This window comes from Heteronotia binoei, chromosome 2, assembly GCF_032191835.1.
Source record: "Heteronotia binoei isolate CCM8104 ecotype False Entrance Well chromosome 2, APGP_CSIRO_Hbin_v1, whole genome shotgun sequence".
In the NCBI taxonomy this organism is placed as follows: Eukaryota; Metazoa; Chordata; class Lepidosauria; order Squamata; family Gekkonidae; genus Heteronotia; species Heteronotia binoei.
This window is the reverse complement of record NC_083224.1, coordinates 196970886-196996601: the sequence shown is the minus strand read 5'-3', so window position 1 is coordinate 196996601 and position 25716 is coordinate 196970886. Positions and strand designations below refer to the sequence as shown.

At 50.5% G+C, this 25716-nt stretch overlaps 1 protein-coding gene across 1 annotated transcript in view; it reads left to right on the top strand.

Moving 5' to 3' along the window:
• Positions 1-664: 664 nt before the first annotated feature.
• The window catches only part of TMEM259 (transmembrane protein 259), a 71419-nt gene continuing 46367 nt past the window's right edge, over positions 665-25716 (top strand). Inside the window, exons 1-2 of the mRNA XM_060232824.1 lie at positions 665-1012; positions 23442-23699. Coding sequence (XP_060088807.1) covers positions 788-1012; positions 23442-23699 — 483 coding nt within the window. The 5' untranslated portion in view covers positions 665-787. The remainder of the gene's footprint in view (positions 1013-23441; positions 23700-25716) is intronic.

The window sequence follows — 25716 nt, the reverse complement described above, 5'->3', positions numbered from 1 at the left end:
ACAAAAGCCTCTTCCTCCTCTTCTCCCCTCCCTGAGATTCTGCCCCTCTCACCTTCACATTAAGGCACCCACTTCACAGAACCGGCCCTTCCGAAAACGGCTTAATTTTTCTCTTCCCTTTCCTCAAAAGAACATTCTGACCTTTTAGAGTTTGTCTCCCTTCACCTGTTAATGCTGTTAGAGTTTGTTTTCTTCTCTTTGGGGAAGTTACTGTTTGGGGAAGTTATTCTTCCAGTCTTTATATCATAAACGGCTGTCATTTTTCATGAGTAGCTGCTCTTATAGTATCCCCCCTCCATAAAGAGGTGTTTGATTTCTCTTGTCCTCATCTCTTTTCCAAACAGAGTAGCCTTCTCTCTTTGGAGAGTGATTAATCCCTCATTTTGCATGACCTCTCTTTTTGGTACCTCTATAAGCCCTGGTGTTCACCCTCTTCCTCTCTCGACCTCTGCTGGAGCTTTGTTTCTCTCTGTCTTAGGAGACAATTAGGTATCCTATCCCATTTTGGCTGGCTTCCATAGTTAGTGAAACATTCACAACAGAACTATTTAAGAATGGTTTTTCTTATTTTTGTGAACAGAGAATACTCTGTTACAGAGTAAGTGTCTGTTTTCCCCGCCGCGGGGATTGAAAGTGGTCTGTGGGGGTGGGTGGATCCCCCATCTTAAGTGCCTTCTCCTTCCAGAGTAAAATAAATCCGTGCTGCCATCACTTTCCCCGCACACATGTGAAACAGAGAACCTTGTTCCCGGAAGAGTTTGCTGTGAACATCACCAGGAGTCTCAAGATGTCAGAGAATCAACCCAACAACCACCACCATCCAATGAACAATAACGGGGGGGCTGGGGCCCCCCCCGGGAATAACCGAGGGGTCCGCAACCTCAACCAGAACCCCCTGATCAACGTCCGTGATCGCCTCTTCCATGCGCTATTCTTCAAAATGGCTGTAACCTATGCCCGTCTCTTCCCACCCTCCTTCCGTCGCATCTTTGAATTCTTCGTGCTCCTCAAGGTAATAAGGGGGAGGGGGAAACAGGTGGGCTTTGCTGCTTATGTTAAAACTGTATTTAGCGCCTGTCTTGTTGAAAAAGGAATGCGGTTTAGAGCAATGGTCACCAGCCTTTTGAAGTCTGTGAGCACATTTGGAATTCTGACATGTCACAGTAGGTGTGGCAACACAATGGTTGCCGCAGAAGGCAAAGGCAGCTGCAGAGTAATTGTCACAGCTGAACTTTGGCCACGCAGAGCAGATCCTTTTGCTTTGGGGGCAACTGCTGTCAAAGCAAAATTTTTTTTTAAAAAAATTGCACAGTAGTCAGAAGCTCTGCGGGGCAAAACCTGACTCCACCCACTTCCTGAAAACACTTGGTGGGCACCAGGAAAGGTATCTGTGCTCCATGATGCCCATGGACTCTATGTTGGGGACCTCTGTTTTGGAGGCTACAATAAGAGACGGGAGAGCCACAGTTGCCATTCGGAACACCGTAGATCAGGGGAGTCAAACATGTGGCCCGGGGGTCGAATCAGGTCCTCGGAGAGCTCCTATCAGGTCCCCAAGCAATTGGCTGTCATCTGCTTCCTTCTCCCTCTCTCTTGCTTCCTTCTGCATCAGTTTGCTTTGCAAGGCTTGCTCAATTGCACAGGAGTTACAGAGCAATGTCTTTATGTTCTCCTTTGGCTAAGGCTCCTATCTTGGGGAGGAATGGGGGAGGGAGAGCTTTCTTTGCCAGACTCTCTCAAGCGCACAGCAGAGCTACTGAGCCAAGCCTCTCCTCCTTCTATTGGCTGAGGCTTCTCTCCCTCCTGGCCCCTGGGTAAGGAAGGGAATACCCAGAGCTTCTTTTGCCCAGTTCCCTGGATCTCATGGGAGAGATACAAAGAAAGCACCTTTAAGACCAGCAAGTGCTAATGTTTTAAGCATGTTTTATTTTAAGGGTTTTAAAAAAAATCTTTGTATTTGTGTCCTTTATAAAGTTTATATCTCTGCTACCTAATCTTAAATAGGTACGTACACGGCCCAGCCCAACATGGCTCGTCCCGACAAGGTCTCGTTTATGTCTGATCCGGCCCTCATAACAAATGAGTTTGACACCCCTGCTAGAGGAAAAAGTGGGGGTATAAAAATGCTCTTAGTAACTAAAAAGGTTGCGTTAGGTCCCAAGGGACTGCTGTGTTTTTAGAGCAGTGTTGTCTCAAAGTTTCAATATTGGGACCTTCTTCTAATTTTACTCTACTTTTTGAAAGCCTCGCACAAAGTTAACTTCATGCTATTTTTCGCCTCTTCAGCAGAGAACCCAAGAATCTTGCATTAATCGATTCATAATTTTGTTGTGCACGTTTACTATTTAGAAATATTTATTTTATTTATTTATTTATCTGGGATTTATATCCTGCCCTTCCCATCGAGTGGCTCAGGGCGGCTTACAACATATATAAAACTAACATAAAAGTATAAAATTACACTTTAAATTAACATTTCACAATATATAATTAAAATAAAACATTTGTTATAAGTGTCTATAAATATATAGTCTTACTGAGCGACAGGCTGCCTTTCATGGCCATTTCATGCCTCATGCAGAGACGAGTCCAGATTTGCCAGCTGGCCTTCCGTAGCCTCCTCTCCCCCCGTTTCTCCTCCTTCCTGGCTTTGCGAAGGTCTAGATCAGTGGTCCCCAACCTTTTTGACACCAGGGACCGGTTTTGTGGAAGACAGTTTTTCCACGGACTGGAGGGGGAGCAATGGTTTCGGGATGATACAATTGTGCGCTTTATTTTTATTAGTTCGGTGTAGTGGTTAAGTGTGTGGACTCTTATGTTGGAGAACCGGGTTTGATTCCCTTCTCCACTTGCAGCTGCTGGAATGGCCAGGCACAACTCTCGCAGAGTTGTCCTAGAAAGGGCAGCTTCTGGGAGAGCTCTCTCAGCCCCACCCGCCTCACAGGGTGTCTGTTGTGGGGGAGGAAGATAAAGGAGATTGTAAGCCGCTCTGAGTCTCTGTCCTTGAAAGGGCAGCTTCTGGGAGAGCTCTCTCAGCCCCACCCGCCTCACAGGGTGTCTGTTGTGGGGGAGGAAGATAAAGGAGATTGTAAGCCGCTCTGAGTCTCTGTCCTTGAAAGGGCAGCTTCTGGGAGAGCTCTCTCAGCCCCACCCGGCTCACAGGGTGTCTGTTGTGGGGGAGGAAGGGAAAGGAGATTGTAAGCCGCTCTGAGTCTCTGTCCTTGAAAGGGCAGCTTCTGGGAGAGCTCTCTCAGCCCCACCCGCCTCACAGGGTGTCTGTTGTGGGGGAGGAAGATAAAGAGATTGTAAGCCGCTCTGAGTCTCTGTCCTTGAAAGGGCAGCTTCTGGGAGAGCTCTCTCAGCCCCATCCGCCTCACAGGGTGTCTGTTGTGGGGGAGGAAGATAAAGGAGATTGTAAGCTGCTCTGAGTCTCTGTCCTTGAAAGGGCAGCTTCTGGGAGAGCTCTCTCAGCCCCATCCGCCTCACAGGGTGTCTGTTGTGGGGGAGGAAGATAAAGGAGATTGTAAGCCGCTCTGAGTCTCTGTCCTTGAAAGGGCAGCTTCTGGGAGAGCTCTCTCAGCCCCACCCGCCTCACAGGGTGTCTGTTGTGGGGGAGGAAGGGAAAGGAGATTGAAGGCCGCTCTGAGATTCGGAGTGGAGGGTGGGATATAAATCCAATATCTTCATCTACCTCACAGGGTGTCTGTTGTGGGGGAGGAAGGGAAAGGAGATTGTAGGCCGCTCTGAGATTCGGAGTGGAGGGTGGGATATAAATCCAATATCTTCATCTACCTCACAGGGTGTCTGTTGTGGGGGAGGAAGGGAAAGGAGATTGTGAGCCGCTCTGAGACTCTTCGGAGTGGAGGGCAGGATATAAATCCAATATCTTCATCTACCTCACAGGGTGTCTGTTGTGGGGGAGGAAGGGAAAGGAGATTGTGAGCTGCTCTGAGATTCGGAGTGGAGGGCAGGATATAAATTCAGTGTTGTCATAATATTGTTGTTGTTATTGTTATATTGTAATGTATAATGAAATAATCATACAACTCACGGCCCGGTTGCTAACAGGGTATGGACCGGTACCGGTTCATGAACTAGGGGTTTGGGAACAGCTGATCTAGATTATGTGAACTGCTGCTTTAGGAACATGGAAAGAGGAGAGGGGAGTGGTCAGGAACTGAAGAAATTAGGAGAGGTGCGTAGTGTAACTGTCTTACGGAATTTGCCCCCACAGACTGTTGTGAGGGATGTTGGAAGGGTGCTATTAAAAGGAAAGGAAAGATATGTTGATTGAGGAGCCGAGATCCATTAAAGTAGGCGTGGCCAAAGTGTGACTCTTTCCCACATATTTACGTGGCTCTCGAAGTCCCTACTGCCCCATCAGCTGACTTGGAAAAGGCATTTCTCTCTCTAATAATAATAATAATAATAATATTTAATTTATATCTTGCCCTCCCCGCCGTAGCAGGCTCAGGGCGGCTAAATCACCTCCCCAAGCCAAGCCAGCTGGCAGCTTGGAGAATGCAATTCAAGTTAAAGTTGCTTTCTCTCCCCCTCTCCCTCTCTCCCCCTTCCCCCCCCCCAATCTATTTACTTGCCTGTCTTCCTGCCCTCAAACATCTGATGTTCGTGTCCTGCGGCTCTCAAACATCTGGCGTTTATTCTACATGGCTCTTAACGTTAAGCGGCTTTGGCCACCCATGCGTTAAAGGCTATTACCCACGGTAATTAAACGCTGTTTCTGAGCTTCCAAGTTCAGGTGCAGCCTCATTCTCAGTTGCCTTGAGGAAGGGAAGCAGGAGAGGTGGCCTGGTGACCTCGAGGCTTGCGTGCAGTCCTCCTGCTGGCAGGTGCTTGTAAACAGGATGCTGGACTTCCTGGAATGCGGTGGAGCCTCCATGTAGAGAGGCAGTCTTTCACAATCAGGCCAGCCAACCCCACTTGGAAACCTGAAGCTGGACTAGATGGACCTTTTGCTTTCGTAGCGCCTTTTGTGTTGTTGTTGTTCAGTCGCACAGTCGAGTCCGACTCTGCGACCCCATGGACCAGGTCATGCCAGGCCCTCCTGTCTTCCACCATCCTCTGAAGTCTGCTCAAATTTGTGTTTGTTACATCAGTAACGCTGTCCAGCCATCTCCTCTTTTTCCGTCCCCTTCTTCTTTGGCCTTCTGTCTTTCCCAGCATCAGGGTCTTCTCCAGGGAGGGCTCCCTTCTCATTGGGTGGCCAAAGTATTTGAGCTTCAGCTTCAGCATCTGGCCTTCCAAGGAACAGTCTGGGTTGATTTCCCTTAGGCTGACTGATTGGATCTTCTTGCAGTCCAAGGGACTCTCAAGAGTCTTCTCCAGCACCATATCTCAAAAGCATCTATTCTTCTGCGCTCGGCCTTCCTTATGGTCCAGCTCTCACAGCCATACATTACTACTGGGAATACCATCGCTTTGACTATATGGACTTTTGTTGGCAGGGTGGTGTCTTTTCCAGCGTCAGGGTCTTCTCCAGTGAGTGCTCCCTTCTCATTGGGTGGCCAAAGTATTTGAGCTTCAGCTTCAGCATCTGACCTTCCAGGGAACAGTCAGGGTTGATTGCCCTTAGGGCTGACTGATTGGATCTTCTTGCAGTCCAAGGGACTCTCAAGAGTCTTCTCCAGCACCACAGCTCGAAAGCATTTATTCTTCTGCGCTCGGCCTTCCTTATGGTCCAGCTCTCATAGCCATACATTACTACTGGGAATTAAAATTTGTGGCTGGGTATGAGCTTTTGTGAGTCACTGTTCACTTCTTCCGAAACTTCACTTCTTCAGACTTTTTGTTGTTGTTCAGTCGCACAGCCGAGTCCGACTCTTTGCGACCTCATGGACCATGTCACGCCAGACCCTCCTGTCCTGGGGAGAGCGGCTGCCAATCTGAGTAGCTGATACTGACCTTGATGGACCAATGGCCTGCTTCGGTATAAGGCAGCCTTATGTGTCCATGTGCACTCTGGAGTGGCTTTGGAGGATTAGATTTTTCAGAAGGAACTTGGGGCAGGGGGAAGAAGTGGAATCCATTGCCGTAGGACGTAGCGACAGCTATATGCATAGATGGCTCCAAGAAGGGTTTGGAGAAACATCTGGAGCAGAGGTCCCCCAGTGGCTGTTAGCCACAATGTATAGATGGAACTCGTGGGGCACAAGCTGCTCGGTATTCTTGGTCCTTGAGGGGAGGGCAACAGTGGGAGGGCTTCTGGTGTCCTGGCCCCACTGATAGACCTGATGGCACCTGGATTTTTTGGCCACTGTGTGACACAGAGTGTTGGACTGGATGGGCCATTGGCCTGATCTAAGATGGCTTCTCTTATGTTCTTATGTCTGGGGCAAGTGATGCTCTGTGTTCTTGGTGCTTGAGGGGGGCACAGTGGGAGGACTTCTAGTAGTCCTGGCCCCACTGGTGGACCTCCTGATGGTGCCTGGGGTTTTTTTGACCACTGTGTGACACAGAGTGTTGGACTAGATGGGCCACTGGCCTGATCCAAGATGGTTTCTCTTCTGTTCTTATGTCTGGGGCAAGTGATGCTCTGTATTCTTGGTGCTTGGGGGGTACAGTGGGAGGGCTTCTAGTCTCCTGGCCCCACTGATGGACCTCCTGATGGCACCTGATTTTTGGCCACTGTGTGACACAGAGTGTTGGGCTGGATGGACCATTGGCCTGATCCAACATGGCTTCTCTTAGGTTCTTATGTGACACAGAGTGTTGGGCTGGATGGGCCACTGGCCTGATCCAGCATGGCTTCTCTTATGATTGGCAGGAAAGAAGCAGGGCGAGAGAAGTCTCCAACGGGCAGCAGATTAGGAACTGTGAGAACGAAGAGGAGTGTTTGGGGCATGTCTGGGATGGCATGTAGGTCATTGAGCACAGCGGATGAGAGTCTGTTAGCCTGCTGTTGCCAGACTTGTGGCAGTCTTTCTATACTTGGGTTGAAAACTATATGAGCGTATGAGTTGGGCAATTGTTATTGAGTCTACTTTGTATATAGTATAATTAGAGAGTATTAATTCGTTTGAGAGCAAAGATATGTTTAAGCAGGGGTGGCCAAAGTGTGGCTTGGGAGCCGCCTGTGGCTCTTTCCTGTCTCCCTCATCTATTTTCCTCCCTCCCTCCCTCGTGGCTCTCAAACATCTGATGTTCATGTCTTGCAGCTCTCAAACTTCTGACGTTTATTCTATGTGGCTCTTACATTAAGCAAGTTTGGCCACCCCGTGTTTAAGGAACTGATACTTAGCTGGAGAAACAAAGAAAAACTGAAATGTATTTTTAAATTATCTTTCCCCAACCTTTTCCCTTCCTTTCCCCCCTCCCTATACCCCCTCCTTGTTTGAAACGTAATAAAATGTTGAACAGTTGCCAAATGTGCTCAGAGGAACGTGCCTAAACTTCCTTGTCTGTGTGAACAGGACTTGGGTCTGATCGCAGAGGGAACCGATCATGTTTGCTCTAGAGTAGGAGCGGCTAAAGTTGCTTAACGTAAGAGCCATGTTGAATAAGCCTCAGATGTTTGAGAGCCACGAGACATGAACGTCAGATGCTTGAGAGCTGGAAGGAATGAAGGGAGGGAGGGAACCCGGAAGGAAGGAAGGCAAATAGATGGGGGAGGTGGAGGTGGAAAGAAAGCAACTTTAACATTAAATGCCTTCTCCAAGCTGTTGGCTGGCTTGGAGAAGTGATTTAAAGAGACAAAGGCCTTCTTCTGGCTGGCTGATGAGGCGGCGGGGGCTTAGAGAGCCGCCCAATATGTGTGAAAGAGCCACACGCGGCTCCAAGTTTGGCCAACGCGGCCTAGAGTTTGAGATCCAAGTGAAAAGTGATGGAGCTTAAAAGGAGGCTTCGAACAGAAAGCAGATGTAAGCAATTGGAATAACCAGCGAGTTTTATTGAAAAGCATTAGAATTGCGGACAGAGTAGTATTTCAGTACATTCCGGCGTAAAACACCACGCAGTCTATCAATTCTAGTGCCCAGTCGTCATACCTACCCTGTAGTTACCCCCTCTCCTGAACAGAGTATAAGAGAAAGGAGGCAAAGGGTAGGCAGGGAAGGGAAAGGGTGGGGTTGGAGATACTACCTGCCCATTTCTGCACTGTGGAATTGCCTGCGGCGGTCTAGTTATGCTCAGGGGTCGTTTTGTAGAAAAATAGGTGGTGGAGCTCATTAGCATATGCTGCCCCCCCCCCCAGCCAAAAGCAACCCGATGCAAGAAAGGAGAGCCCTGGGTGAGCGAGGCCTGCTTGGGCTGGCTAGAGATCCAGCCAGCCCAAGCAGGCCTCGATCTCCTGGGGCTCTCCCGGGCCAGCCTCCCCACCCCAGTCAAAAGGGCAGCAAGCCCCCCGCCGCCCAAAATAAGAAGTGGAGAAAAGGTGCCACAGGCTTCTCCAGGGGGTAATGAAGGCTGCTGGGGACATGGCAAAGCCCTTGGTGACTGGCTGGCTGCCCGCTCTCCTAATCCAAGGATTGTTATGCAGCTGCACCTCCTATTCAATGGACAAGGTAGGTGGGGAGGAGGGGGGGTGTCAGAAAGGTTCAGGAGCTGTGCTCCTGGGAGCTCCTGCTGAATCCGAGGTCCGGTTATGCTGATCTTTCAACTGGCATGCCAGTTACTACTTGGAGGGATGTCCAAATCTAAATACAACTTTTAAGTGTCTTAGAATCCCCTTTCTTCTTAGAAATGCTAATTGAATCATAGCAGAAAACGAAACCTATAATATGTGTTTATCTGTATTTGATGTCGATTAACAGATATGACGTGCAGAGACTTAGAAATGAATGGAATAAGGAGTTAGATGATGATACTGGATTTATACCCCGCCCTCCACTCCAAAGAGTGTCAGATTGGCTCACAATCTCCTTTCCCTTCCTTCCCCACAACAGACACCCTGTGAGGTGGGTGGGGCTGAGAGAGCTCTCCCAGAAGCTGCTCTTTCAAGGACAGTCTCTCAGAGCGGCCTACAATCTCCTTCCCCTTCCTCCCCCACAACAGACACCCTGTGAGGTGGGTGGGGCTGAGAGAGCTCTCCCAGATGCTGCCCTTTCAAGGACAGGGTCTCAGAGCGGCCTACAATCTCCTTTCCCTTCCTCCTCCCACAACAGACACCCTGTGAGTTGGGTGGGGCTGAGAGAGCTCTTCTAGATGCTGCCCTTTCAAGGACAGAGTCTCAGAGTGGCCTTCAATCTCCTTTCCCTTCTTCCTCCCACAACAGACACCCTGTGAGGTAGATGGGGCTGAGAGAGCTCTTCTAGATGCTGCCCTTTCAAGGACAGAGTCTCAGAGTGGCCTTCAATCTCCTTTCCCTTCTTCCTCCCACAACAGACACCCTGTGAGGTAGATGGGGCTGAGAGAGCTCTGACAGAAGCTGCCCTTTCAAGGACAACTCCTGCGAGAGCTATGGCTGACGCAAGGCCATTCCAGCAGGTGCAAGTGGAGGAGTGGGGAATCGAACCCGGTTCTCCCAGATAAGAGTCCGCGCACTTAAGATCAGGGATGTTGCACTGATTTGTTCAGTTCAGACCTTTATTGGCATAAGAGCAATAATGATTCACAATCAAAAGTAGCTACAAAGGCCTGAAATATAGTAAGAAAGATACATAAAGCAATCAATTAAAATAGCAGCCAATTATACTAATCAAAAGTAGACACCCAGCAATTAAAATACAGTAGTATGCCTAGATTTGATTTTATAGGCTTCTGCTAAGAACTTTGCAACACATGTAGGAACATTGGAGCCTTTTAGTGCCTGCGTGGAGAATGTGCAATCCTCATTCTGCCGTCAGATTTCAGGTGCTCCCAAATGTGTCCTCTACTCATCCATTTGTGCAGAGCTAGGTTTACACCTTCTAGAAACCAGAGCCTGGATTATGGCTTTTAAGTTCTGGTTAAAAATTCATTTCAGAACAGATTCAGAACTCATTTGTTATGAGAGCCGGATCTGGCATAAATGAGACCTTGCTGGACCGGGCTGGGCCGTGTCGGGCCATGTGTGTGCCTATTTAAAATTAGGTAGCAGAGATACAAACTTCTTAAAGGACACAGACAAACATGACTTTTTAAACAAAAAAACCTTAAAATAAAACATGCTTAAAACATTAGCACTTGTTTTTCTCCCATGGCATCCAGTGCACTGGGCAAAGGAAACTCTGGTTCGTTCCTTCTCTCCCCAGGAAACCAGGAGGGAAAGGAACCTAAACCAATGGAGAAAATCAAGATTTTGCTCTGTAGCTCCTGTGTGATTGAGCAAGCCTTGTAAAGCGAGTTGAGATGCAGAAGGGAGCAAGAGAGAGGGAGAAGGAAGCGGATGACAGCCAGTCGCTCGGGGGCCTGATAGGAGCCCTCCAGGGACCTGATTTGGCCCCCAGGCCACATGTTTGACACCTCTGAGTTAGATAGTCCTTTTTTTGGCAAAGCAATGGGATATGGCAGGAGTGGCCAATGGTAGCTCTCCAGATGTTTTTTGCCTACAACTCCCATCAGCCCCAGCCATTGGCCATGCTGGCTGGGGCTGATGGGAGTTTTGGCAAAAAAAAAAACTATCTGGAGAGCTACCATTGGCCACCCCTGGGATATGGCCTTGGAAGTCTATACTTACTCTCTCGATGAATCTTCAGTTGAGGCTTATTCAGCCAAAATATGTTTAGGATATAGTGGGCACCACAGTGACCTTTTAGTAAAGAACTGAATGATGTGTCTAATTGTTGGCATTGTAACTCACAGGACGCATCCCTTAAACATCTGCTTTGGGCGTGCCAAGTCGTTTCTTGTTTTCTGCAAGAAGTTATTATCCATATCAATTTTGTATTAGAATGTTCATTGGTTTTTGAGGATTCTTATGTACCTTTCAAACTATCTGCCTTTCTCTTGGAGGCTAACCAGCGGCCAAGAGAAACGGACCCTTCGTGCTTTCACTGCAGCTAAAAGACTCATGTTACGACATTATGACGTTCATTATGATAAAAGTCCACCTCCGGTTAATGGATCGTGGACCTTAGAACTGTATCAACTGTATCCATAGACAGCAATTGTGTATGGACTGGGTGTTCAACAGGAATAGTTATTCAGACCTGTCTTTTGGATAACTAACTCACAGTGAGAAAGGCAAACTGAGAGCCAGTTCGGTGTAGCGGCGCAGAGTGGTAAAGTTGCAGTACTGCAGTCTGAGCCCTCTGCTCACGACCTGAGTTCGATCCCTGGTGGGAGCTGGGTTTTCAGGTAGCCAGCTCGAGGTTGACTCAGCCTTCCATCCTTCTGAGGTCGGTCAAATGAGTCCCCAGCTTGCTGGGGGGAAAGCGTAGAGGACTGGGGAAGGCAATGGCAAACCACCCCGTAAAAAGTCTGCCGTGAAAACGCTGGGAAAGCAACGTTACCCCAGAGTCAAAATGACTGGTGCTTGCACAGGGGACTACCTTTACGATAGATTCAGCTGTGTTGGTGTGAAGCAGCAACAGAAAGTTTGAGTCCAGTGGCACCTTTAAGACCAACAAAGTGTTATTCATGGTATAAGAAGTGTACAAGCACGTGAAAGTTTATATCGAAAATAAAACGTTGTTGGGACTGGATAAACATATGGAGCAGAGGTCCTTCAGTGGCTATTAGCCACAGTGTATTGTTGGAACTCTCTGTATGGGGCAGTGATGCTTTGTATCCTAGTGCTTGGGGGGCACAGTGGGAGGGCTTCTAGTCTCCTGGCCCTACTGATGGACCCACTGATGGCACCTGGGTTTTTTGGCCACTGTATGACACAGAGTGTCGGACTGGATGGGCCATTGGCCTGATCCAGCATGGCTTCTCTTATGTTCTTGTGTAAGGCCATTCCACAGCTGCGAGTGGAGGAGTGGGGAACCAAACCTGGTTCTCCCGGATAAGAGTCCACATGCTTAATCCCTACACCAAACTGGCTCTCAGTTTGCCTTTCTTATTGTGAGTTAATGTGGGTTTTGCAGTGCTAGGTGATTTAAGTCAACAAAAATGAGATAATCCAGTAGACAAAGCAATAGAGGCTTGAATTGCAGAGCTCTGGTAACAGAGCTGAAACAAAACACAAGGATTTAACACAACACCTTCAGCGGCACAGGAGGCAGTATGTACTATTCACAGTGGTATTGTCCGTGGTCCCACTTCCTTTACCAAAGTATCTTTCTCAACCAGGGCTTTTTTTGTAGCAGGACCTCCTTTGCCTATTAGGCCACGCACCCCTGATGTAGCCAATCCTTCAGGAGCTTCCAGGGCTCTTTGTACAGGGCCTACTGTCAGCTCCAGGAGGATTGGCTACATCAGGGGGGAGTGGCCTAATAGGCAAAGGAGGTCCTGCTAGAATTCCTTACAGGGCTCTTCGTACAGGGCCTACTGTCAGCTCCAGGAGGATTGGCTGCATCAGGGGTGTGTGGCCTAATAGGCACAGGAGGTCCTGCTAGAATTCCTTACAGGGCTCTTCGTACAGGGCCTACTGGAAGCTCCAGGAGGATTGGCTGCATCAGGGGTGTGTGGCCTAATAGGCACAGGAGGTCCTGCTAGAATTCCTTACAGGGCTCTTCGTACAGGGCCTACTGTCAGCTCCAGGAGGACTGGCTACATCAGGGGTGTGTGGCCTAATAGGCAAAGGAGGTCCTGCTAGAATTCCTTACAGGGCTCTTCGTACAGGGCCTACTGTCAGCTCCAGGAGGATTGGCTGCATCAGGGGTGTGTGGCCTAATAGGCAAAGGAGGTCCTGCTAGAATTCCTTACAGGGCTCTTCGTACAGGGCCTGCTGTAAGCTCCAGGGGGATTGGCTACATCAGGGGGGAGTGGCCTAATATGCAAAGGAGGTCCTGCTAGAATTCCTTACAGGGCTCTTCTCAGAGAGCCTACTGGAAGCTCCAGGAGGATTGGCTACATCAGGGGGGAGTGGCCTAATATGCAAAGGAGGTCCTGCTAGAATTCCTTACAGGGCTCTTCTCACAGAGCCTACTGGAAGCTCCACGAGGACTGGCTACATCAGGGGTGTGTGGCCTAATAGGCAAAGGAGCTCCTGCTAGAATTCCTTACAGGGCTCTTCTCACAGGGCCTATTGGAAGCTCCAGGAGGATTGGCTACATCAGGGGGGAGTGGCCTAATATGCAAAGGAGGTCCTGCTAGAATTCCTCACAGGGCTCTTCGTACAGGGCCTACTGTAAGCTCCAGGAGGATTGGCTACATCAGGCCGGTGTGGCCCGATATGCAAAGCGGTTCCTGCTACAAAAAAAGCCCTGTCAACCATTTCATTGGAGCAGGGTCCTATTGCCTCCTTTAAAATCAAAAAAGAAAGCCATCCCGAGTGATCCAGTTTTGCATTGGTCACAGAGCCAGGAGAACCAGAGCCTTCCTGACCACTCCAGGCACGCTGTTCTACAAGGTGGGGGCTACAACCAAGAAGGCAGTTGTTGATTTTGCCCAGTTGGGGAGCGCCACCTGCAAATGGCCATGCTGATCGAAGCTGTCCCGGGGGGTCATAAGAGGAGAAGCAGTCGCACAGATACACAAGGAATTATCAATATTTATTTTTCTGGTTTCATTTTGCGTGTGTGATTTCCCCCCCCCCCCCCCCCCCAATAATAGACAGTAGATAAAGCCGCAGGGCATAGAAGCATTGTAGTTTCCAGACCACCAGTGTCTCACAGATGTCTTTAGCATGTGGTGGGGGAAGTTATTATTTGTTGGAAGGAGATAAGTGTAGTATACCAAACCAGTGACACTCTTTATGACCCAGGGTAATGTATTGTCTGTAGCCCAGGGGCACAGCGGGAGGGCTTCTGGTGTCCTGGCCCCACTGGTGGACCTCCTGATGGCGCCTGGGTTGTTTGGCCACTGTGTGACGCAGAATGTTGGACTGGATGGGCCATTGGCCTGATCCAACATGGCTTCTCTTATGTTCTTATGTGACACAGAATGTTGGACTGGATGGGCCACTGGCCTGATCCAACATGGCTTCTCTTATGTTCTTATGTGACGCAGAATGTTGGACTGGAGGGGCCACTGGCCTGATCCAACGTGGCTTCTCTTATGTTCTTATGTGACACAGAATGTTGGACTGGATGGGCCATTGGCCTGATCCAACATGGCTTCTCTTATGTTCTTATGAGACACCGAGTGTTGGATTGGATGGGCCATTGGCCTGATCCAACATGGCTTCTCTTATGTTCTTATGTCTGGGGCAGTGAAGCTCTGTATTCTTGGTGCTTGGGGGGGGCACAGTGGGAGGGCTTCTAGTGTCCTGGCCCCACTGATGGACCTCCTGATGGCACCTGGGTTTTTTGGCCACTGTGTGACACACAGTGTTGGACTGGATGGGCCACTGGCCTGATACAACATGGCTTCTCTTATGTTCTTCTGTTTGGGGCAGTCATTGTAAGGTGATTGTAGGCCGCTCTGAGACTGTCCTTGAAAGGGCAGCTTCTGGGAGAGCTCTCTGAGCCCCACCTGCCTCACGGGGTGTGTATTGGGGGAAGAAGGGAAAGGAGATTTTAGGCCGATCTGAGTGTCCTTGAAAGCGCAGCTTCTGGGAGAGCTCTCTCAGTCCCACCTGCTCACAGGGAGTCTGTTGTGTGTGTGTGTGTGTGTAAGGGGAAGATAAAGGAGATTGTAGACCACTCTGAGAATCTGTCCTTGAAAGGACAGCTTCTGGGAGAGCTCTCTCAGCCACTGTGTGACACAGAGTGTTGGACTGGATGGGCCTGATCCAATGTGGCTTCTCTTATGTCTGGGGCAGTGATGCTCTGGGTGCCTGGGGATGGGGCAACAGTGGGAGGGCTTCTAGTGTCCTGGCCCCACTGATGGACCTTCTGATGGGACCTGGGGTTTTGCCCTCTGTGTGACATAGAATGTTGGACTGGATAGGCCATTGGCCTGATCCAGCATGGCTTCTCTTATGCTCTTATGGCTGACTCCTTGCTTTTTTGTCCACGTACAAGAAGAGGGTTGTTTGGTGCCCCTAAGAGAGCAAGCCAGCCGTTGAAGTGTTTTAAAAAAGGAAACAGCTTCCTGGGCATTACTCTAAGCCTTGGAATCTTGTGACCAGAAATTCTACTCCGCGAGCTACTGGCATTCAAGTTGTGCATAAATTACTTTGCCCTGGGGCCATTTTTCCTGAGCTAAGACACAGATACGTGAGCCAGGGGCTAACAAACTGTGAGCTAGCTCACACTAACTCAGTTTAGGATAAGACCTCACCTGGAGTATTGTGTTCAGTTTTGAGCACCACATTTTAAGAAGGATCTAGACAAGCTGGAACGGATCCAGAGGAGGGCGACAAAGATGGTGAGGGGTCTGGAGACCGAGTCCTATGAAGAAAGGTTGATGGAGCTGGGGATGTTTAGCCTGGAGAGGAGGTGGCTGAGAGGTGATAGGAGCACCATCTTCAAGTCCTTGAAGGGCTGTCATAGAGAGGATGGTGTGGAATTGTTTTCTGTGGCCCCAGAAGGTAGGACCAGAACCAAGGGGTTGAAATTAAATTAGAAGAGTTTCCGGCTCAACATGAGGAAGAACTTCCTGACCGTTAGAGCGGTTCCTCAGTGGAACAGGCTTCCTCCTTGGGAGGTGGTGGGCTCTCCTTCCTTGGAGGTTTTGAAACAGAGGCTAGATGGCCATCTGACAGCAAGGAGGATCCTGTGAATTTAGGGGGATGTCTTTGTGAGTGTCCTGCATTGTGCAGGGGGGTTCGACTAGATCAGGGGTGGCCAACGGTAGCTCACCAGATGTTTTTTGCCTACAACTCCCATCAGCCCCAGCCATTGGCCATGCTGGCTGGGGCTATGGGAGTTGTAGGCAGAAAACATCTGGAGAGCTACCGTTGGCCACCCCTGGACTAGATGACCCTGGAGGTCCCTTCCAACTCTGTTACTCTTATGATTTTAATTCAGAGCAATCTGTACCAGCGATCCAAACACGGGTGGCTTTTGACGGAGCCGAAGTTCCACCGTCAGCCACTAGGTGGCTGTCTAGGCCAGCACATTAGCCTTGACAGCTTTCTCTTATGGGCCTGTTTCTCCCCTGTTTGGAGAGGTACAGGGTGTGCTGTATTTTGGAGATGGGGCAGCAAGGGGTCTGGGCCGGCAGCAGTCCGTGGTTGGGGGGGTCCACCTGGCCAGTCCTGAAAGAAGGATTCAGTCAGCTGCCCGGTTAGACGACCTTGGCGAAATATACTTTGAAAGCACGGATTTCATTAGAAAGGAAAACAAAAGGTAGCGTGCTGATTTCTTGCAAACACACTGATTTCACTTACACAGCGGCAGCGGCGATTTTGAAAACACGCAGCCGAGTTGCGTGGTTGTGAAACGACGTTAGGCAAGGCGAACTGCTCACCGCGCTGTCCGTTTTGCTCTTTGGTCTTTCTCCTGGAATGCCAGCCCCCAGTGTGCTCTTACCCAAGGCTTTCTTTTGTAGCAGGACTTCCTTTGCATATTAGGCCACTCCCCCCTGATGTAGCCAGTCCTCCTGGAGCTTCCAGTAGGCCCTGTGAGAAGAGCCCTGTAAGGAATTCTAGGAGGACCTCCTTTGCCTATTAGGCCATGCCCCCCTGACGTAGCCAATCCTCCTGGAGCTTCCAGTAGGCCCTGTACGAAGAGCCCTGTAAGGAATTCTAGCAGGACCTCCTTTGCCTATTAGGCCACACCCCCTGATGTAGCCAATCCTCTTGGAGCTTCCAGTAGGCCGTGTGAGAAGACCCCTGAAAGGGATTCTAGCAGGACCTCCTTTGCCTATTAGGCCACACACCCCTGATGTAGCCAATCCTCCTGGAGCTTCCAGTAGGCCCTGTACAAAGAGCCCTGTAAGGGATTCTAGCAGGACCTCCTTTGCCTATTAGGCCACACCCCCCTGTAGCCAATCCTCCTGGAGCTTACAGTAGGCCCTGTGAGAAGAGCCCTGTAAGGAATTCTAGCAGGACCTTCTTTGCATATTAGGCCACTCCCCCCTGATGTAGCCAATCCTCCTGGAGCTTCCAGTAGGCTCTCTGAGAAGAGCCCTGTAAGGAATTCTAGCAGGACCTCCTTTGCATATTAGGCCACTCCCCCCTGATGTAGCCAATCCTCCTGGAGCTTCCAGTAGGCTCTCTGAGAAGAGCCCTGTAAGGAATTCTAGCAGGACCTTCTTTGCATATTAGGCCACTCCCCCCTGATGTAGCCAATCCTCCTGGAGCTTCCAGTAGGCTCTCTGAGAAGAGCCCTGTAAGGAATTCTAGCAGGACCTCCTTTGCATATTAGGCCATTCCCCCCTGATGTAGCCAATCCTCCTGGAGCTTCCAGTAGGCCCTGTACAAAGAGCCCTGGAAGCCAGGGGTGTCAAACATGCAATCCGAGGGCTGAATCAGGCCCCCGGAGGGCTCCTGTCAGACCCTGAGCAACTGGCTGTCATCTGCTTCTCCCTCTCTCTTGCTCCCTTCTGCATCACAGCTTGCTTTGCAAGGCTTGCTCAGGAGCTACAGAGCAAAACCTCTGTTTTCTCCACAGGCTGAGGCTTCTCCCTTGGGGAGGAAGGGGAGAGGAAAAGCTTGCTTTGCCAGGCTTTCTTGATCGCACAGCAGAGCTACTGAGCCAAGCCTCTCTTCCTTCTACTGGCTGAGGCTCTTCCTCCACAAGTCCCCTGGGGAAGGAAGGAAGGAAGGAAGGAAGGAAGGAAGGAAGGAAGGAAGGAAGGAAGGAGCCAGAGCTTCCTTTGCCCAGTTCCCTGGATTCCATGGGAGAGATACAAAGAAAGCACCTTTAAGACCAACAAGCATGCTTTAAGTTTATTTTTTAAAAATTATTTAATTGTGCTTGTCTCCTTTATAAAGTTTATATCTCTGCTGAAAAAGGTAAAGGTAGTCCCCTGTGCAAGCACCAGTTGTTTTCGACTCTGGGGTGACGGCGCATCACGACATTTTCACGGCAGACTTTTTACGGGGTGGTTTGCCATTGCTTTCCCCAGTCCTCTACACTTTCCCCACAGCAAGCTGGGTCCTCATTTTACTGACCTCGGAAGGATGGAAGGCTGATTCAACCTGGATCCGGCTACCTGAACCAGCTTCCGATGGGATCAAACTCAGGTCGTGAGCAGAGGGCTCTGCGCCACGGGGCTCATTATATCTCTGCAACCTAATCTTCAATAGGTACACGCATGGCCCAGCCCAAAATAGCCCAACCCGACATGGCCCAGCCCAAGAAGGTCTCATTTTTGTCAGATCCGGCCCTCATAACAAAGGAGCTTGTGTTTATATTGAGATCGACAAAACGCTATGTCGTATTTTCCTTTTAACCTCTTAAGGATAAAGATATGAATTTTTTGTGTCTCCGTTAATGAGGATAGTGTTAAACTAGCAAACTAGTCTGTGTTTTCAACACAGTTAAACCAAAGCAGCAAGTTCTGTGTTGAGATTACTCGGACTTGTTTATACTTATATGTGTTGAAGAAGAATTGCTTAGACTTGTATTGCAGATAGTAGTTTAGTGACAACGTTTTATAATGAAAGACTAAAGATGGCAAAATATATGGAGAACTCTATACTTGCAGGTAGAACGAATTGGATATTTTGTTTGGAGGTAGAATCAAAACTGATAGATTTGTATTTTTCTTTTTTTCTGTTTTTCCCATTCTGTATATGGCCTTCCCCCCCCCCCCCTTTTTGTACTTATGCTTCTTCCTTTTGTAGTTAAAACCAATAAAAATGATAAAACTACAATGAGTTTGACACCCCTGCTGTAAGCTCCAGGAGGATTGGCTACATCAGGGGTGTGTGTAGTCTAATGTGCAAAGGAGTTCCTGCTCTTCCCAAATACAGAGGGATACTCCCTGGTACCTGCAGCGAGCCGGGCGGCCTCCTTTGTCCCTGGGAGAGCTCGCTTTCCTCCATGGGGGGAGGGGGGGCTACAGTTGCAGAAGGAAGCCCACCCCAGGGCTGAGATGCCAACAGCTGGGTCCTTGCTAACAGAGAAGATGATGATGATGATGATTTTGGATTTATATCCCGCCCTATACTCTGAATCTCAGAGCAGTCACAATCTCCTCTACCTTCTCCCCCCCCCACACACAACAGACACCCTGTGAGGAGGGTGGGGCTGAGAGTGCTTTTACAGCAGCTGCCCTTTCAAGGACAGAGGCTCAGAGCGGCCTATAATCTCTTTTCCCTTCCTCCCCCACAACAGACACCCTGCGAGGCAGGTGGGGCTGAGAGAGCTCTCCCAGAAGCTGCCCTTTCAAGGACAGAGGCTCAGAGTGGCCTACAATCTCCTTTCTTTTCCTCCCCCAGAACAGACACCCTGTGAGGCGGGTGGGGCTGAGAGAGCTCTCCCTGAAGCTGCCCTTTCAAGGACAGAGTCTCAGAGCAGCCTACAATCTCCTCTACCTTCCCCACAACAGACACCCTGTGAGGCAGGTGGGGCTGAGAGAGCTCTCCCAGAAACTGCCCTTTCAAGGACAGAGTCTCAGAGTGGCCTACAATCTCCTTTATCTTCCTCCCCCACAACAGACACCCTGTGAGGTGGGTAGGGCTGAGAGAGTTTCGTCAGGAGCTGCCCTTTCAAGGACAACTCTGTGAGAGCTATGGCCTACAATCTCTTTTCCCTTCCTCCCCCACAACAGACACCCTGTGAGATGGGTGGGGCTGAGAGGGCTGTCCCAGAAGCTGCCCTTTCAAGGACAACTGCTGCCAGAGCTGTGGCTGACCCAAGGCCATTCCAGCAGGTGCAAGTGGAGGAGTGGGGAATCAAACCCGGTTCTCCCAGATAAGACTCCGTGCCCTTAACCACAACACGAAACTGGCTCTTAGGACCCCAGACTGAAATTTTTAACAAGGGAAAGCGGCCAGCCGTGCAGGGCCACCAACTTGGTTTGGCATGAGGCTCATGCCAGCCCCCTCCCCTTCAACGTTTGCCTGAGGTTCGAGCTACTTTGTGGTTATCATGGTCTCCAGACGAGGACTCTTCTAGAACAGGGGTTCTCAACACCCGGGCCATGGACCGGTACCAGTCTGCGGCCTGTTAGCAACCAGGCCAGGAGTTATATAATTATTTCATTATATATTACAATGTAGTAATAATTATGAGAAGAACCCTGTGGCGTAGAGTGGTAAAGCTGCAGTACGGCAGTCCTAAGCTCTTCTCACGACCTGAGTTCGATCCTGGTGGAAGCTGGTTCAGGAAGCCGGCTCGAGGTTGACTCAGCCTTCCATCCTTCCGAGGTCGATCAAATGAGTCCCCAGCTTGCTTGGGGGGGTGGGAAGTGTAGATGACTGGGGAACGCAATGGCAAACCATCTCATAAAAAGTCTGCCGTGAAAACATTGTGAAAGCAACGTCACCCCAGAGTCAGAAACGACTGGTGCTTGCACAGGGGACTACCTTTTTACCTTTAATAATAATAAGACAACATTGGATTTATTTCCTGCCCTTCGCTCCAAATCTCAGAGCAGCCTACAATCTCCTTTCCCTTCCTCCCCCACAACAGACACCCTGTGAGGCAGATGGGGCTGAGAGAGCTCTCCCAGAAGCTTTCCCTTCAAGGACAGAGTCTCAGAGTGGGCTCTCCCAGAAGCTGCCCTTTCAAGGACAGAGTCTCAGAGCGGCCTACAATCTCCTTTATCTTCCTCCCCCACAACAGACACCCTGTGAGGTGGGTGGGGCTGAGAGGGCTCTCACAGCAGCTGCCCTTTCAAGGACAACCTCTGCCAGAGCTCTGGCTGACCCAAGGCCATTCCAGCAGCTGCAAGGGGAGGAGTGGGGAATCAAACCTGGTTCTCCCAGATAAGAGCCTGCACACCACACCAAAATAACGTGCAAAATTGTATCATCCCTGGTGCCAAAAAAATTGGGGACCGCTTTTCTAGAAGTAACTGATTCAGAATGTTGGGGCAAGAAATGCTTAAGTCCAAGCCCAGAAGCATGTCTTGTGCCATCCCCAGCATTCTTTTGCTAGCTTACCTGCCCACGTTTACCTGGCTAATTAATTTATTGCACAGGTGAACATATGAAGCTGCCTTCTACTGAATCAGACCCTCGGTCCATCAAAGTCAGTATTGTCTTCTCAGACTGGCAGTTGCTCTCCAGGGTCTCAAGCTGAGGTTTTTCACACCTATTTGCCTGGACCCTTTTTTGGAGATGCCAGGGATTGAACCTGGGACCTTCTGCTTCCCAAGCAGATGCTCTACCACTGAGCCACTGTCCCTCCCCCAAACTTGCTTAACATCAGAGCCACAGAGAACATACATCAGACGTTTGAGAGCCGCAAGGAAGGATGGAAGGAAGGCAAATACTTGGGGGGGAGGAAGGGAAAAGAAAGGAACTTTAACTTCAAATGCATTCTCCAACCCGCCGGCTGGCTTGGCTTGGAGAAGTGATTTAAAGCAGGGTTCCCCAACCCCCGGTCCATGGACTGGTCCTGGTCCGTGGCCTCTTAGCAACCAGGCCGCACAGGAGGTGACCAGAGCACCTAGTTGCAGGAAAACAAGCTCAGGGCTCCACTGATTCTGCATTGGGATGAATTCGATCGTTATGTCATTACATATTAAAATGTAATAATAGAAATAAATGCAGCATTGTATCATCCCAGTTTGGTGTAGTGGTGAAGTGTGCGGACTCTTATCTGGGAGAACCGGGTTTGATCCCCCACTCCTCCACTTGCAGCTGCTGGAATGGCCTTGGGTCAGCCATAACTCTCACAGAGTTGTCCTTGAAAGGGCAGCTGCTGTGAGAGTCCTCTCAGCCCCACCCACGTCACAGGGTGTCTGTTGTGCAGGAGGAAGGGAAAGGAGATTGTGAGCCGCTCTGAGACTCTGTCCTTGAAAGGGCAGCTCCTGGGGGAGCTCTTTCAGCACCACTTGCCTCACAGGGTGTCTGTTGTGGGGGAGGAAGGGAAAGGCGTTTGTAGGCTGCTCTGAGCCTCTGTCTGTGAAAGGGCAGCTTCTGGGAGAGCTCTCTCTGCCCCAACTGCCTCACAGGGTGTCTGTTGTGGGGGAGGAAGGGAAAGGAGATTGTAGGCCTCTCTGAGACACTGTCCTTGAAAGGGCTGCTTCTGGGAGAGCCCTCTCAGCCCCACCCACCTCACAGGGTGTCTGTTGTGGGGGAGGAAGGGAAAGGAGATTGTAGGCCTCTCTGAGACTCTGTCCTTGAAAGGGCAGCTTCTGGAGAGCTCTCTCTGCCCCACCTGCCTCACAGGGTGTCTGTTGTGGGGGAGGAAGGGAAAGGAGATTGTAGGCCGCTCTGAGCTCTATCCTTGAAAGGGCAGCTTCTGGGAGAGCTCTCTCAGCCCCACCTGCCTCACAGGGTGTCTGTTGGGGGGGAGGAAGGGAAAGGCGTTTGTAGGCTGCTCTGAGCCTCTGTCTGAAAGGGCAGCTTCTGGGAGAGCTCTCTCTGCCCCACCTGCCTCACAGGGTGTCTGTTGTGGGGGAGGAAGGGAAAGGAGATTGTAGGCCACTCTGAGACTCTGTCCTTGAAAGAGCAGCTTCTGGAGAGCTCTCTCTGCCCCACCTGCCTCACAGGGTGTCTGTTGTGGGGGAGGCAGGGAAAGGAGATTGTAGGCCGCTCTGAGACTCTGTCCTTGAAAGGGCAGCTTCTGGAGAGCTCTCTCTGCCCCACCTGCCTCACAGGGTGTCTGTTGTGGGGGAGGAAGGGAAAGGAGATTGTAGGCCGCTCTGAGCTCTATCCTTGAAAGGGCAGCTTCTGGGAGAGCTCTCTCAGCCCCACCTGCCTCACAGGGTGTCTGTTGGGGGGGAGGAAGGGAAAGGCGTTTGTAGGCTGCTCTGAGCCTCTGTCTGAAAGGGCAGCTTCTGGGAGAGCTCTCTCTGCCCCACCTGCCTCACAGGGTGTCTGTTGTGGGGGAGGCAGGGAAAGGAGATTGTAGGCCACTCTGAGACTCTGTCCTTGAAAGAGCAGCTTCTGGAGAGCTCTCTCTGCCCCACCTGCCTCACAGGGTGTCTGTTGTGGGGGAGGCAGGGAAAGGAGATTGCAGGCCGCTCTGAGCTCTATCCTTGAAAGGGCAGCTTCTGGGAGAGCTCTCTCAGCCCCACCTGCCTCACAGGGTGTCTGTTGTGGGGGAGGAAGGGAAAGGAGATTGAAGGCTGCTCTGAGACTCTGTCCTTGAAAGGGCAGCTTCTGGGAGAGCTCTCTCAGCCCCACCTGCCTCACAGGGTGTCTGTTGTTGGGGAGGAAGGGAAAGGCGATTGTAGGCTGCTCTGAGCCTCTGTCTGTGATAGGGCAGCTTCTGGGAGAGCTCTCTCAGCCCCACAGGGTGTCTGTTGTGAGGGAAGGAGATTGTAAGCCGCTCTGAGTTTCTGATTCAGAGAGAAGGGCGGGGTATGTATCTGTGGTCGTCTTCTTGTTTGCCACAGGCAACCAGAAAGGCGCCTGGCTTAATTCCCACGATCAGAGTTTCTGGGGAGAAGGAGGAGAGGCCACACAGCCGGCTGTCCTAACCCCCACCCCCGTGTCTTTTCTTTGCCAGGCGCTGTTTGTGCTCTTCATCCTGGCTTACATCCACATCGCCTTCTCCCGCTCCCCGATCAACTGCTTGGAGCACGTCCGGGACAAGTGGCCGCGAGACGGCATCTTGAGGGTGGAGATCCAGCGCAACTCGACCCGCGCCCCTATCTTCCTCCAGTTCTGCGAGAACGAGAAGTTCCCGGCCATGGCGGTGGAAGAGGAGGAGGAAGAGGAGGAGGAGGAGATGACTGTGGAGATGTTTGAAAACAGCTCTGTCAGGGTAGGCGAGGCGTCGCGGTCTGCTCTTTTCTGCACTGCTTTGGTGGTGGTGGCGGCAGCTGTGTTGTGGCTTGAGAGCTGCGGCTCGTTACAAAAGACGCCTCTGTGGGTTCACAAGTCTGGAACGGCTGGATCGTTTTAGATCCGTCTCGTCCAGCTTCCTGTCTCAGCCAGAGTGCCTCTGGGAAGCCCACTGGAGAAGGGGATACGCCCCAGGGCTTTCGCACCTTCCATCTCTCTGACATCTAGGTAGGGCTTTTTTGTAGCAGGAGCTCCTTTGCATATTAGGCCACACACCCCTGATGTAGCCAATCCTCCAAGAGCTGATAGGGCTCTTCTTACAGGGCCTACTGTAAGCTGTAGGAGGATTGGCTACATCAGGGATGTGTGGTCTAAGATGCAAACGTGGTCCTGCTAGAATTTCACCCCTGCCCTGTAAGCTCTTGAGGATTGGCTACATCAGGGGGGTGCGGCCTAAGATGTAAACGAGGTCCTCCTAGAATTCCACCCCTGCCCTGTAAGCTCTTGAGGATTGGCTACATCAGGGGGGCGTGGCCTAAGATGTAAACGAGGTCCTGCTAGAATTCCACCCCTGCCCTGTAAGCTCTTGAGGATTGGCTACATCAGGGGGGCGCGGCCTAAGATGTAAACAAGGTCCTGCTAGAATTTCACCCCTGCCCTGTAAGCTCTTGAGGATTGGCTACATCAGGGGGGTGCGGCCTAAGATGCAAACGAGGTCCTGCTAGAATTCCACCCCTGCCCTGTAAGCTCTTGGAGGGTTGGCTACATCGGGGGGGCGTGGCCTAATACACAAAGGAGCTCCTGCTGCAAAAAAAAAAGCCCTGCGCCTAGGATTTAGAGATAGACTGCCTCTAAACGTGCAGGTTCCATTGAGTGGTTGTGGCCAATGGGTCCATTTCATGAAGACTCCATCGTATCCAGCTCTGATGGAACCGGGAGCCAGCTATTAGCTTGCCGCGCCATTTCCAATCTCTTTATCAAAGAGGGGTGTCGGAAGCCAGAAGTGGATACTATGGAGTCTTCATGAAATGGACTAACGTATACATTTTGGCACTTTATTATACAAGCATTTTCTTCTGCACTTAGCACTTTGTTTGTGGAATTAATTTCTGTAACACATTGGATGCGTGCTTAAATGCAATTTGCCATGGAATGTTATTGAACTGATCACCCAGTTGAGTTTCGAATGAATGCACTGTGTGGAATTCACGTTGTTTAAAGCAAACTTTTGTCGCCTACTGATTTTGAATTTGGTTAAATTATTTTCATTATTACATCACGTTTTTTTCCTGCTTTCAACTCATGCTAAGGGCAGAAGATGTGTGAGTTTTATAAGAGGCCTGTTGGAGAAGGAGAAGTCCATGGTGGCGGGCTGTAGCCCGAACTCCTCCTCCTGCGTGGCAAGTAATGAAGCCCAGAGGCTAGGAGGCAGACAGATTCATAGAGCGAAGGCAGGGATTGGAGGCTTAGAGGGCCATGGAACGGTATCGGTCCATGGCCTGTTTAGCAACCGGGCCATGAGTTGTATAATTATTTCGTTATATATTACAATGTAATAATAATAATATGACATTGGATTTATGTCCTGCCCTCCACTCTGAATTTCAGAGTGGCTCACAATCTCCTTTCCCTTCCTCCTCCACAACAGACACCCTGTGAGGCGGGTGGAGCTGAGAGAGCTCTCCCAGAAGCTGCCCTTTCAAGGTGGAGCTGAGAGAGCTCTCCCAGAAGCCGCCCTTTCAAGGACAGAGTCTTAGAGCAGCCTACAATCTCCTTTCCCTTCCTCCCCTACAACAGACACCCTGTGAGGCGGGTGGAGCTGAGAGAGCTCTCCCAGAAGCTGCCCTTTCAAGGACAGAGTCTCAGAGCAGCCTACAATCTCCTTTCCCTTCCTCCCCCACAACAGACACCCTCTGAGGTGAATGGGGCTGAGAGAGCTCTCCCAGAAGCTGCCCTGTCAAGGACAGTCTCAGAGCAGCCTACAATCTCCTTTCCCT